This window comes from Vulpes lagopus, chromosome 8 (assembly GCF_018345385.1).
Source record: "Vulpes lagopus strain Blue_001 chromosome 8, ASM1834538v1, whole genome shotgun sequence".
In the NCBI taxonomy this organism is placed as follows: Eukaryota; Metazoa; Chordata; class Mammalia; order Carnivora; family Canidae; genus Vulpes; species Vulpes lagopus.
Genome location: NC_054831.1, coordinates 87,536,003 through 87,550,474, shown reverse-complemented (window position 1 = coordinate 87,550,474; position 14,472 = coordinate 87,536,003). Strand labels below are relative to the sequence as shown.

General features: G+C 43.2%; 1 protein-coding gene across 5 annotated transcripts in view; it reads left to right on the top strand.

Annotated features, from left to right (window-relative positions):
* NR3C1 (nuclear receptor subfamily 3 group C member 1) overlaps positions 1-14,472 on the top strand; it is a 121,614-nt gene that overhangs the window by 79,761 nt on the left and 27,381 nt on the right. For 4 of the 5 annotated variants that reach the window (XM_041767203.1, XM_041767204.1, XM_041767202.1 and 1 more), the window contains one exon: positions 13,274-13,440. In XM_041767203.1, the coding sequence (XP_041623137.1) occupies positions 13,274-13,440 (167 nt within the window). The remainder of the gene's footprint in view (positions 1-13,273; positions 13,441-14,472) is intronic. The other variant, XM_041767206.1, reaches the window with a different exon arrangement.

The following is a 14,472-nucleotide window of genomic DNA, read 5'->3' as shown; positions in this document are numbered from 1 at the left end:
ATTTATTTATGATAGTCACAGAGAGAGAGAGAGGCGGAGACACAGGCAGAGGAAGAAGCAGGCTCCATGCACTGGGAGCCCGATGTGGGATTCGATCCCGGGTCTCCAGGATCGCGCCCTGGGTCAAAGGCAGGCGCCAAACCGCTGCGCCACCCAGGGATCCCTCTCTGGTTTTGATAATAGCATAATGCTGGCCTCAAAGAATGAGTATGGAAGCATTTTTTCCTTTCAATTTTGTGTATGAGTTTGAGAATAGATATGAACTCTATCTAGTAGAACTCACCTGGGTCACCATCTGTTCCTGGACTTTTTTGACTACTGATTCAGACAAAACTCCCAACAATTTTGTTGCTAATAATTGGTCCATTCAAGTTTTTTATTTCTTCTTGATTCAGCCTTGGAAGATTGTTGGTTTCCAGGAAGTTACCATTTCTTCTAGGTTGTCCCATTTGTTGGCAAGTAATTGTAGAAGTCTCATATGATCCTTTGCATTTTTGTGGTATTGGTTGTAACTTCTTTCATTTCTAATTTTTGTTTACTTGGGCCTCTCTCTCTCTTTTGTTTTTTTATAACTGGCTATTTTGTTCATCTTTTCAAACAACCAACACTTAGTTTCACTGATCTTTTCAATTGTTTTTTTTTTTGTTCCTATTTTATGGATTTCCACTCTGATCTTTATTATTTTCTTCCTTCTACTAATGTGGACTTCATTTTTTTTTTAAGTTCTTTTATGTGTAAAGTTAGATTGTTTATTTCTTGAGGTGGGCTTATCTTGCTATAAACTTTTTAGATCTGCCTTTGCTGTGACCATAGATTTTGCACTCTTCTGTTTCCATTTTCATGTGTCTCAAGTTATTTTTCTATGCTTATTTTTTTAAGTTAAATTCAATTTGCCAACACTATAACACCCAGTGCTCATTCCATCTCTCAAGGTAGTTTTTATTTCCTCTTTGATTTCTTCACTGACCCATTGGTTGTTGAATAGCATGTTGTTCAGCCTTCATGGGTTTGGCTGAACAACAATTTTCTTTTAATTCTAGTTTCATACAACTATGATCACCTAGACAGAAATGATCCACTACCTTTACCAGAGGGGTTTTTTTTTCCATAATTGCCTTATTTCTAAATAAAGACTTTTTCTTTTCCATTTAAGGAAGGCCCTTTAACATTTCTTGTAAGGCCGGTTTTGTGTCGATGAATATGTCTTCAGCTTTTGTTTGTCTGGGAAACTCCTTATTTCCCTTTCAATTTGGAATGAAAGTCTTGCCAGGTAGAAAGAGTATCCTTGGTTGTGTGTTTTTTCCTTTTAGTACTTTGAATATATCAATACCACTCCCTTCCAGCCTGTAAAGTTTCTGCTGAAAAATCTGTTAGTCTTATACGGGTTCCTTTGTATGGAACAAGTTTTCTCCTTGCTGTTTTGAAGATCCTCTATCATGTATGTGGATGGGTCTCTTTGGGCCCACCTTACCTGGGATTCTCTGTTTCCTGGACTTCTATATTTCTTTCACCAGGTTAAGGAAGTTTTCAGCCATTATTTCCTCAAATGGGTTTCCTGTCTCTCTCTTCTCCTTCTACGACCCCCTACAATGCAAATGTTAGCATGCTTGACATTGTCCCAGAGGATAGTCTTAAACTTTGCTCGGGTTTTAATTTTTTTTTTTCTCTGCTGTTTCGATTGGGTGATTTCCACTAACCTTTCTTCCAGGTTCACTGATCCCTTCTTGTGCATTATTTCATCTGCTGTTGATTCCTTCTAGTATATTTTTCACTTCTCGTATTCTTCAGCTCTGGTTTTTCATATTTCTTTGTTGAAATTCTCACTGTGTTGATCCATTTTTCTCCTGAATTCAGTTAACATTTTCATAAGCATACTTAGAATTCCTTATCTGGTAGGTTGCCTATCTTTGTTTCACTTAGGTGGGTTTCCCGCCCCCCCCCCCCCCCGAGTTTCTGTCTTATTCTTTCATCTGCATCATACTTTTGCCTCCTCATTTTGCCTAGCTCTCTGTTTCTATGTGGTAGTAGATAAGGTACATCTATTAGTCTTGAAGGAGTGGCTTTATGCAGGAGGTGTCATATGGAGTGCAGTAATGTAAAATGCCCTCGTCACCCCATCAGGTGCCCAAGGAGTGACCCCTGGGTGGGCTGTACACACCCCCCCTTTGTGGTAGGTCTTGATTCATATGGACTCCCACTAATGTGTGTAGGGCTGGCTGCAGGATCTGACTTCAATGCCCAGTTGCAACTGTATGGCCCAGCTGGGGTGGGGGAGAGGGAGCACGGCGGGCCTCCTGCATAACTGGCTGCATCTGTTGTAGGTGTTTTAGTTTGCTGGGCTAGCATCCCATGGCAGGGTGCTTAGCAGGGGCTGTGGTACCTGTGGGACAGATGAGGTGGTAAGCCACTCAGGAGGGGCTCCAGGTTGGTTGGTTGGGGCGAATTCATGGGGAAACACTTGGGCCAGATACAGCGCTAGCACAAGAGAGAGAAAATGTTAGAAGTGGTGCCCACCAGTGCTAGTGCAGCTAGCTAGAAGCGGCAAGTACAGAATGCTGCCGCCGGGGCTGCTGTCCCCGGGGAATGCCCCAAATGATCCCTGCCCCTCTGGCACACACCCTACAGCAGTGAGTGTACTTCCTTCACGTTTAGCCCAGGTGCTTTTCAAACTGCTGCCTCTGCACCAGGCCTCCACAGGAGGGAGAGGGCATGCACACCCTGGAAGAGTACAGTCCCCACTTCCTGCTGCCTCTGGCTCTCTTGGCTATAAGCCCCTGTTGCTTTTTAAAACCTGTCATTATTGGTGCCATTGACCTGGGCAGTGGAGCCCAATGTGAGGTTCAGAGCCTTCCTTCCTCAGTGAGGGCCTCTGGGGTTATGATATTGTATCCCTCCCACTTGTGGGCCTCCCCCTGCAGGCGTGTGGGTTGTGACCAGACTGTCTCTGCCCTTCCTGCACAGCTCAGTTGGGCTCTCTAATATCCTTCAGAGTATATGAGTTTTAATGCTAGTCCTTGGTTCATTGTGAGATGATTGCTCCACTTGTAGTTGCAGATCTTGGTGTGTCCATGGGAGGGAGTAAGCCCGGGATCCCCCTATTCCTCCCACCTCTCAAGGCTCTTAATTATGGGCAGTTTTCATTCTATTGTGATACTAATGATAGAAGAGAGAAAAGCAGAAATTGTTTTTAATGTCTAACTTTACCTCAAGACTGCCTACTTAGTGACTCACACAAGATTTTAAAAGCCACTCTCCAGCTTGAATGGATATTACCCTGCAGGTCCCTGCCAGGCAACACAGTTTGGAAGGTGAGGAGCATAGATTTTGGAATAAGGCAGTCCTGAATTCAGATCCAAGCTGTGCTCATGCTCTGAGCAAACAGGTGGCTTAACTGTCATCAGTAAACTGTACTAGTAGGAGCGATTATTTGAGAAAATATATTTATTAAAGTACCTTGATATCCATCAACTAGTTTATAATAGGATTATGACTATGATGGGAGTGTTTTGTCTCACCTTCTAAAAACCTTTGTCTTCCAGTTCTTCATCTGCCTGCCTGGATTGCAGATGTCCACTAAGTAACTTTTACATCTTAAAGGCTTCTTTCTTCTTCCTTTCATCCTCAAGGGACAGGTTTCCCATTCTTTTCACTATTGATTCAGTCCTTAAAATTGTTCCTTTAAATTGTTCCAGTGAATATTTAAAAACTAGGGCGTGTGGCTCAGTGGTTAAGCATTTGCCTTCAGCTCAGGGCATGATCCCAGGGTCCTGGGATCAAGTCTCACATCAGGTTCCCCACAGGGAGCCTGCTTCTCCCTCTGCTTGTGTCTCTCCTTCTCTGTGTCTCTCATGAATAAATAAATAAAATCTCTTAAAAAGAGAAACCAGGATGTGAAATAAAATATCCCTCATCACAAGAACCTGAGGGGTAGTGGGGCAGCCTGGTGGCTCCGCGATTTAGCGCTGCCTTCAGCCCAGGGCGTGATCCTGGAGACCCAGGATCGAGTACCATGTCGAGCTCCCTGCATGGAGCCTGCCTCTTCCTCTGCCTGTGTCTCATGAATAAATAAATAAAAATTTAAAAAAAAGAACCTGAGGGGTATGTATATAGCAAAAATCAGAAACAAATGAACCACACAACAAAACAAAACAAAAAAAATCCTCTCATCTGGTAGATTGGCATGATAGAGAAACCAGGAAGTTTTCACACTAATTTAAAGATCTGAGAAATGAAGAATCTATCCTTGCCTTTGGACTAAGGTAAGGGAGGAAGCATGTGGCCATAGATCAAGCTGGGGGTGGTTCTGAGGGTTTTGTTCCTTCCCTTATACTAATACAAATATGAATAAGAACACAGCTGCTCTGAATTTGTTTTATTTTACAAACACATCTTTGTAGGGATTCAGGAATTGTGGTAATTGTGTAGGATGAGATGAGCATTAGTTAGTGTGGGTCATTTGAAAATTTAGCTCAATGTACAGATTGTTGCACAATTTTAAGGCAACGGTTTCTACCCATTTGACCTGTTTGGGCAACTGTTACTTGGGCAGAAATGTTGATTTGCAGACCCTGGCTGGAAGCACGCACAGGGAATTTGCTACCTTGTGTTGGGTATCAGGGAGCTGTCAGACCTCAGCCTCCAAAGTAGGCAGTCTTGGTACCTCACAGAGAAGACCGAGATCTACCTCAGCTTCTCAGTTTTGCTGCTTTATCTTTGTGAGAGAGGTGGAATATCAGATAAGAACACTGTTTTTGTTGGCAAGAAAGACCTGGGTTTGAAACCTGCCTTTGCTACTTACGATGTTACCTTAGGCAAGCCACCTTCTCTAAATCTCAAAAACAGCACAGGACTCTCCTCATAGGTTCATGGAATAGATTACAGGGGATGATGTATATAAAGAAAGAGCTTCCACAGTAGCTCCTAGTAGTACTCAGGTGATTGATACCTCCAGCCCAGGTATAATCTCAAACATCTACCATGTTTGAGATTACCATGAATGTAGCTGCCTTACATTCTTTTGCAGAATGGATAAGGATGTAATGTATAAATAAACTAAATACAGTAACATCTGTTGGACACCGTAAGAGCTGCTGGAAATAAAAACAGGCCTAAGCCATGGATCTTATGTAAAAGGAATTACTGACAGAAACCTCCATCTGAAGGTATCCTAGGATCACTATGTAAAGTGCTACATGGCAATATTTAATGGGGTCTAGAGGTGGTCATGGAACCAAAAAGCCATGGTGGACACTCCAGGCTGGGAGAACAGATCTTAGCATAATACTCCTGGAAACATGTAGCACACAGTAGTCACTTCATAAATATTTATAGAAAGCAGGATCCCTAAGTGATGAACTACACGGTTTGTGTAGAGAAGTAGGGAAGAACTACAATTGGAGAAAGAAACAAGAGCCAGAATGTGGACCCTCATGGGCTTGAACTATATATAGTGAATTATATATAGTGGAGGATTCCCAGAGAGTTTATTAAAAGACTCGTGCTGGACAGAAGCAGTTTTAGCAGTGTGTGGGGAGGAATGGAAGGAGCAGCCAGGAGAGTCAGGAGGCCTACTAAGTATACACCACCATCGTGGTGAAGGCAGGAGTGAAGGCATGCATTAGGATGGTTGCAGTCACAGTGGACAAGAAGGAAAAGGTAACGTGACCAAGTTCCAGGGAGTGGAAAAAGGGTCGAAATTGGCACAATGTCTGCATTTAAGCACAACTTACTAAAAGTACAGAGCAAGGAGTTCATGTCCTTCTAAGTATGGAATATTTAGAAATGCATTCCTTTTGTAGATGGGAAGTGAGCAGTATTTGGTTTTCTTAGCGTCTCTATTCAAGTATTTCACAGCAATTCTATTACAAATTATAGTAAATGTTCAAAATTCTGGAATTCAAAAATAGTTCACTTCAGACTAATGTAAAATGAAGTCCAACACAAACCATTGATTTAACACAATTCTAGGGGATCCCTGGGTGGCGCAGCGGTTTAGCGCCTGCCTTTGGCCCAGGGCGCGATCCTGGAGACCCGGGATCGAATCCCACGTCGGGCTCCCGGTGCATGGAGCCTGCTTCTCCCTCTGCCTGTGTCTCTGCCTCTCTCTCTCTCTCTCTCTCTCTCTCTCAGTGACTATCATAAATAAATTTTTTAAAAATTTAAAAAAAGAAAATCACATAATTCTAAATTAAACTACAAACCCAACTTAAACCATAGCTGATAAAGTCTACTTAATCTTGCAAACTGGACATATGTGACTGAAACCCAGAATGACTCCCAAAGATGCTGGTATGGGCCTAAACTCAAGCTTACAGTTAGACCACAGATAATTATAAAAACAGTGGCCTTCAGTTGTGGACCTTCATTGTCAGGTCCCTACTGAATACCACTGTAGCTTAACCAATCTGAGTGGCACCCAACTCCCCAAAAATAAAATCCAAACTGCATATACATTGGTATGTTAGAAAACCCAAATCATGAAAAGATGGAAAACATGACAAGTGAGATTCAAGCTCAAAAACACAGGTTCACAGCCATCAGCTTCAACCTTGGATACACAGTATGATATGCACAGCATACCACTGTGTCACACCTGTTCTGGAATTCTTTGAAGATGTCACAGTCCTAATTCCGTATGTACCAGACCATCATTATCCCTGTGTGCTCTTTAAGAAGTGAGAAACACATATCCTTACTCCATCACATCATTAGTAGTTAAAATTCATGTACTCCCATTGCAGGGAACAGAGTCGAGAACAGGCAGCCTATGGTTTCAAGTTACCTAACAGTTTCAAGTTACCTAACCAGACAGGACTGATCCTCCCAAAGAGAAATACATTTCTTCTGTGAAACATGTTAGATCAGACTTAAAGAAGCAGCATAGATAAGGTGACCATATTCTCTCTTCATATAAATAAATACAGAGGGCCAAAGAAACTTTTTGCAGACCCACTGTATTCTTCCCTACCATACCCCCACAGCCCCCCTGGGGAAATCTGGGCAAGCTCTTGGAGTTTACTGATGGAAGACCTTCATTTTACAGACTGCAGCTAAGCCCAGAAACACTAAGTGACAGGCCATTGGTGTCTCAAAGGTGTGAAAAAGGCATTTTCTCCTTCAAGCATCCTTTACTGAAAATGGTCCTGCCTTATTACAGTATAATTTTGTTGCTCTAACCTTCTCTCCAGCATGAGTGTGCATAAATGATGCATAGTTTGGAGGAACTGTCTTAATACACACCTGAAGTTAAAACCAGTAGAACCCTCTCAACAAACACAAAGGGAATCATCGGTGTTTCTTCAGGTCACAAGAAAACAAAATGTGTCACTCAAAACCATTTCACAGAAAGATCATGAAAGCCTTCCTGCAGACAGTTTTTCTTTTTGATTTGAAAACTATTCCATAGCTCATTATCAGACAAATCAGTAATCCTTTAGCTAATGCAGGGATAAATGGGCAGTCAGAAAATGTCATCACCTGGTGTGTGTTCAGTTGGAATATTTACATTCTTCCTAATGAAAAAAGATAAGAAAAATGCAGGAGACTTTGGTGTGTAAAAACCACCTTTTAGGACTAGCACTAGAGGGACAAATAAATTAATCACTAGGCCTGTCTGTATAGTCTCTGGTGTTAGCTCTGTTTTGAATACCTTTCCGGACTTGTTTTGAATCAAAGAATAAGGCTGCTTCTATAGGGTATTTGTTCCACTTAAAGATAGTTAAAAGGTTTTAAAATGTTTCTGGTCCTTGGTGAAAATTTCTTTTCTCTATGTTGCTGAAAGCTTTATGGCAGAGGATTCTTAACCTCAGCATTATTGTCATTTGAAGCTGGGTAATTCTTTGTTGTGAAGGATTGTCCTGCACACTGTGGGATGCTGAGCAGCACTCTGATCTCTTCTCACTAGATGTCAGTAGCATTTCCCCAGTAGTGACAATCAAAAATGTCTCCACCCATTGCCAAGTGTCCCCCCCCCCCCCTTCCTTCCTTTCCCTTCCCCAGGGAGCAAAACTGCTCCTAAACGAGAACCACTGGTTTATAGTATTTTGACAAAAACCGGTAAGCCCATGAGAAGACACCTGTTCCGTGTGTAGTTGGTAAAAATCCAGTTGGAATAGCTTTATTTTCGGGATTTTTTTTTTCCCATGGTAATTGGGGAAAAAATGTTTTCTGAGGTCATACTATTTTTGCTTTTTTTTTTTTTTTTTTTGCTTTTTTTTTTTTTGCTTTTTTTTTTTTCCTCTAAATAAAAAAAAATGTTGATTTAATTCACTTAACTTGAAGGCTAAACCAACCAACACCACCATTTGGGTTTGTAATGTTTATCGTTCCTGTTCCTTTGTCTTTGGGGAGAAAGGCGCTAAGTCAGTAAGCAAGACTGGATCATTCTGCCAGGTGCATTACAGTCCCCATTTAGAAGTTGGGCAGTTGAGATTGTCAGAGATGAAAAGGTCACCAAGCTACTACATTGCAGTTAGGATATGAATTCTAGCCTGCCTTGGAGTCCTCACTATTCTCTGTAACAGCAGTTCTCCCTGTGTAGTCCACAGACCCCTGGGAGTCCCCAAGATCTTTTCAGAAATACATTCATGATAATACACAGTCTTTATTTGGCCTTTTTCACTGTGTTGACACTTGCATTGGTGGTACAAAAGCAACGATGAGTAATACTACTGGCATCCTAGGGTACAGTGGTCACTGTATTCACTGCCATGCACTCACAGTTAAAGCCAATTCCACTTAAGAATATCCTTGAGGAAGCAAAATATTACTAAGTCTCTTAAATCTCCATTTTGGACAATGTCCCCTTATGATCTATTTGTGACAAAGCAGAAAGATTACTACGCACGTAGGCTGCACAGAGCACGTAGCCTTGTGTCAGAGGAGGAGGTGTAAGATTGTTTATGTTGTACAATGAACAGTCACCTTTTTCATGACATACCATAAACAAACTATGGTTTTTAGCCTTGAGTGTTTGCAGAGGTTTTCTAAAAAATGACTGAAGTGAGGCTATCACTTCAAGAAAGACAACTGATAGGAATTGTTGCCAGTCTATAAAACTGTGAGCTTTCAAACAAAATTTAGGACTTTGAAAGATTTCTATCTGCCACTGTGAGCTTGACAGATGTGACTCTTATATTGTTTAATGAACTGTGTCAACATTTGGAAAATCTGCCTAACTCAGTGAACCAATATTTTCCAAATGACTAACGCATGACAGTACAAAATCATGCATGGGGAAAAGATCCGTTCAAAGTGCAAGACAGACCAGTGGATTATTTAATGTAACCATGTTACAAAAAGTTCATAGATAGGGTTTCAGATTCCACACGGCAGCACTAACCTTTAAAAAACCAAAATGTCAGGCAGCCCGGGTGGCTCAGCGGTTTAGCGCCACCTTCAGCCAGGGGCATGATCCTGGAGTCCCAGGATCGAGTCCCACGTCGGGCTCCCCGCATGGAGCCTGCTCCTCCCTCTGCCTGTGTCTCTGCCTCTTTCTCTCTCTGTCTCTCATCAATCAATAAATAAAATCTTTAAAAATAAATAAATAAAAAATAAAAAACCAAAATGTTGTATTTTGGGGTAGAATCACATCGTATTTTGAGGTAGAATCACAAAGAATATCTACCATTCCCTGAACTTACTAAGCTCCTGGAGGACCATTAACCGTCCCCTGGCTCACAGGGAAAGGCGTTTATAGTATTTGCCCTTACCTGAGGTCCTCCAGGTAGTTCCATGACAGAGGGGGCAGATTAAAAAGAAACATTTACCAAGTTTCAAGGTTCATAATTTCAGGGACGTGTTTCACCCACAGCACCACTTACGTGTGTGATGTGACCTCTGTATGGTCACAGTGCCTGCTGGTCAGGTTTTGTGAGCATGGGCTAAATGAAAGGTGCACCTTAAGATGTGATTAGTTCTCACCATCCGTCCATGCACCTCCTCTCATCACTTGTTTTTCCTGCAGGAGAACACAAGAGGAAAAAATCCAGCTTTGTGTGTGTGTATGTGTGTGTGTGTGTGTGTGTGTGTGTGTGTGTGTGCTCGCTCTCTCTCTCTTTCTCTCTCCCCCCCCCCCCCCCGCCCCAAGTCTAATGTAAACCCTGGGGCCTCAGGACTGAGCTGGTGTTGAGCATACTCTCCACCGTAAATGTGCAACAGCACTCGAGTATCCACTTGGAATAAGGCATTTTGTTCCTAGGAGTTTTCACCCAAACGGAAGCCCCATGGACATAGTCTATCAGAGAACCCGTCAGGATCTGCAGGATGTCTGGCATAGCTGTCAGCGCAGAGAGTCACCCATCAAAGACCCAGTATGTGTTCGCTTTCCTGTTCAGAAGGGAGTCATGCACACTCGAGTTCTTACGTGCATTTTCATTTTCGTGTCATGTATTTGCCATGTACCCTTATCCAAAGATGGTGATTCCAAGAGGTTTGTTTGTAGTCCTAGACTCTTAGGTGGGCCCCAGCCCTGGAGCAGTATCATCGGGTCACGCCTGGAGTTGCATCCCATGGAGGCCTCATCCATGTTTCCCAGTGGTGTTCATCACGGGCCATGCCCGTCCTCCTGTCTGTGTGACAGAAACGCATTTCTTCCACTAATATCTGTGCTGCACGTGGCAGTTTTCCACATACTCTGCCCTTACATGCTGTAGTGGAACAGGACTGAGGGGACGCCGAGGCTGGCCAGAATGACCCATTCCTAGCTCCACTTGCATCAGGGCCTTTGTTATCTCATTTTCCCTTTCCCCGGTGCCGTCGGAAGCTCGGGGCTCAGTGGCCCATTGTGCACGTGCTCTAATTTATAAGCTAGAATTTGAGAACAGCATCCTGGGGTTTAGGCTTAATACTGTTTTCCATTACATAATACTTACATAATGCTTTTTCATAAAATCTCCAGTTTTCATGAAACAGCAAAGAAGGAACATCTGTGGTGTGCTTGCTTAGTGCAGAAATGATGTGCCAGGGCAGCCCGGGGTGGCTCAGTGGTTTAGTGCTGCCTTCAGCCCAGGGAGTGATGCTGGAGACTCAGGATCAAGTCCCACGTCGGGCTCCCTGCATGCAGCCTGCTTCTCCCTCTGCCTGTGTCTCTGCCTCTCTCATGAATAAATAAAATCTTAAGAAAAAAAAAGAAATGATGTGCCAGATTTTCTGTGTATTCACATGGGCTTTTCAGTTGGTAGGGCACGGATATGAAGCATGTCGGTATGACTGCAAATAGGCCCTGTAACCCCCCTCCTTCTAGCTTGTGGCCTCTTAAGGTGATGCATCCTTCCACAGGGCTCGCGAGAGGCTAGACGAGATTTTTTCATGAGAGTGTTTCACAGCTACAAAGTACAGGTATACCTTGTTCTATGGAGCTCTGCTTTATTGCGCCTAGGTTTGGGACAAATGTATGGTTTGTGTAAAAAAAAAAAAAAAAAAAACAACCATGAAGTCAAGCAAGCCTATCAGTGCCATTTTTCCAACAGCATCTGCTCATTATGTAACTCTTTGTCACACTTTGGTAATTCTCAGTATTTCAGATTTTTTTCTTTATTATGGTTGTTATGGTGAGCTGTGATTATGATGCGCTGAAAAAACTCAGATGATTAGCATTTTTTTAGCAATGAGGTATTTTTAAATTAAGGTATACACAGTACATTTTTAGACATAAAGCTCTTGCACACTTTAATAGACTAGAAGATAGTATACATATGACTTTAATATGCCCTAGGAAGCCAACTAAGTCATTTGACTTGCTGCTGTATTGCAATACATTTTTGCTGTCTGATGGTCTGGATCTGATCACTCTGGTATGTCTCTATTACAAAGCACTATTGTAAAAAAAAATTTAATTGTATAATATACATATGTATTTGTGTGTAAGGTATACAAATGTATACAATGGGTTGAGGAAACAGTACAGAAGCAACCGTTCAGATCTTTAAATATTACATTCCTTTTCCATAAACAACTTGTTGGTCCCTAAAAATAGATGTCAGATGACAGAGATGGGCTGAGCAGGAATAGGAGCATCTTCAGGACTTAAGCCAAGGAAGTTTTGCTTCCCTGACACATTGCTCTCTTCACTCGTTCTGAGACCTTCCTCCTTCTCTGTGAAAGCCTGGCCCGAGCAGCTCCTCTGCATTAGTCACGAGTTTCCATTCATCACAGGCTGCTTACGCCAGGCCTAGAACAGTCATTTCGGGTTACTCTCTCCCCTTGTGGGCTGTCAGTGGGTGCTCCATCCGCTCCCCCAGATCAGCAGGGAGACGACAGCTTGTGATAGAGAAGTCTCCAGAAGTTGTGGACAGTGTCCAGAGGCCTGTGTGGAACCCTGAGGCCTATCCCCAGAAGGGGAGTGGTGGGAACCCTGTCCGTTTGACAGAAGCCTCTTAGACCAACAGAACAGGACTGGCAAGGTGCAGTGGCTTCCTTTGAGGATAGAATTGAGGGGTGCTTTGGGGCTTGTTGCAGATCTTCAGAACAAATTAGGAACAGAGGATCTTTCAACACCAGGACAGCAGTGTGCTGAGCAGTCCTCAAAAGGGGAAACGAGAACTGGGAGGAGCAGATGCCCCCTTTGGCTCCTTTTTCTTGAGGCCGTGCCTTCCACGAGTGGGGAGGGCAGAAACACAGTCCTCCCCGCCCAGAGCTTGGCTGAGGGTGGGAGGTGGTAATGTCTCCCATCAGCCCTCCGTAAGCCTCAAGGCCAGACCCAGACCCAGACCCACACCGTGGAAGAGGCCAGGACTTGAGGGGAGCCCGCAGGTACAGCTGTCCTGACTCCACTAGATTTAGGAAGATGCCTGCACGAGATCTGAAAAACCAAAAATTAATGTCCTAAGCAGTGGCAGCAGTAGGGGGTGTCCTTCTGAGCAGACGAGTGTACATTGCGTCTTGGTCCCAGCGGTAGATGTGGGGCTGATGGGAAGCCGGACTTGCCAGCTGCACGCCTACAAGGGGCAAAGGATCCTGCATGCACAGGACACTTTCCTGAAGGGCATTAGGGACACAAACCCGCCCTTAGCCACTGAAAATCAGCATTTCTAGGTAAAGCTCATTTTTGCCCTTCTTTTTAGGGAATACTTAGGAGTGAAGTCATTTCTTTTTCATGTTGTCTTAAAGAAGAATAACACATTATTTGAATGTATTCAGGCTGGCGGTTGTGGGCCTGCTAGGATGCCAAGCCCATGCTCACTGGCCAGTGGGAAGGTAAGAGAAGAGTATTTTGCTCTTTTTGGCGGACAATCACAACAGTTAAATCCTAATCCTGCTTGTCTTCCTCCTCCAGCCCTGGAATGAGACCAGATGTCAGCTCTCCTCCATCCAGCTCCTCAGCGGCAACGGGACCACCTCCCAAACTCTGCCTCGTGTGTTCTGACGAGGCCTCGGGGTGTCATTATGGGGTCTTGACTTGTGGAAGCTGCAAAGTGTTCTTCAAAAGAGCGGTGGAAGGTAGTGTGTGTTTTGAAGAGTTTTATTTTTGAAGTTTCTGTTATATGCAAACCCCCTTAATGGGTGCACAGCCAGAAAGGCAGGTGGCTTGGGGGGTGGCTCCTAGGCCTTCCAGCGGGAAGGAGGTTTTAAAAAGCATCACCAGTAGAACTAGAATAAATTATGAAAGTATACATTCAGGGGAGGGAGTTTGATCAGAGAACAGAAGGTAAAACGTAAGAGACAGCTGTCCTGTGAAACGGTGGTGTTAGGTTCGGGGGCTGGGGGTGGGGGTAACATCATGTTAATTGTCCCAGAATCATGAACTTTAACTCCCATCAAGTAATTGGAGGTGGGTGGGGTAGCTGGGTGATGGGCACTGAGGAGGGCACTTGATGGGATGATCACTGGGTGTTATACTAGATGTTGGCAAATTGAATTTAAATTTTAAAAAGTAAAAAACAAAACCCCCAACTCTTCCAGTGTGACAGAAATGAGTGATAGAACTATGAGGGGGAAAAGTATCTGGATGGGTTTTTTTTTTCCCCCCCTATTGAGCCAGGTATCTTATTCAGCATTAAGAGCTGGTCCCTGCCCTCTGGGTGGTCACGGTCTACTTGAAGTGAAGGATGAGTTAACAGTTTACAGGTTCAGAGGTTAAAATATGGAGAACTGCCTCAGGAGGTCAAGAAGGTATTTCAGAGGAGCTGATTTCACTATATGAATATTATATTAAAATGAACTTTACCCTTGTTACAGATTCAGCCCGCTGACAAGGGCAGTAACATCAACTCCTTCAAGAAAGAGAAATTCATTCCATAGCAAACTATTATTGGAAGTTACTCTAAAATTTTCCTCATCTTACCAGCAAATTGTCTTGGGAGAAAAAATCATGTGCTTTATTTAGTTCTTTGTAAAGCAGGTTGAAGGCAGTGTGGCCTGAATGCATTACCTAAAGCTCTGATTAGATTAATTTTTAAAGAAGTGCAATTATCTATCCATTCACAGTATGAGAAGGATTATTATTTGCCTAGAGTTCTGTTTGCATATCCTTAA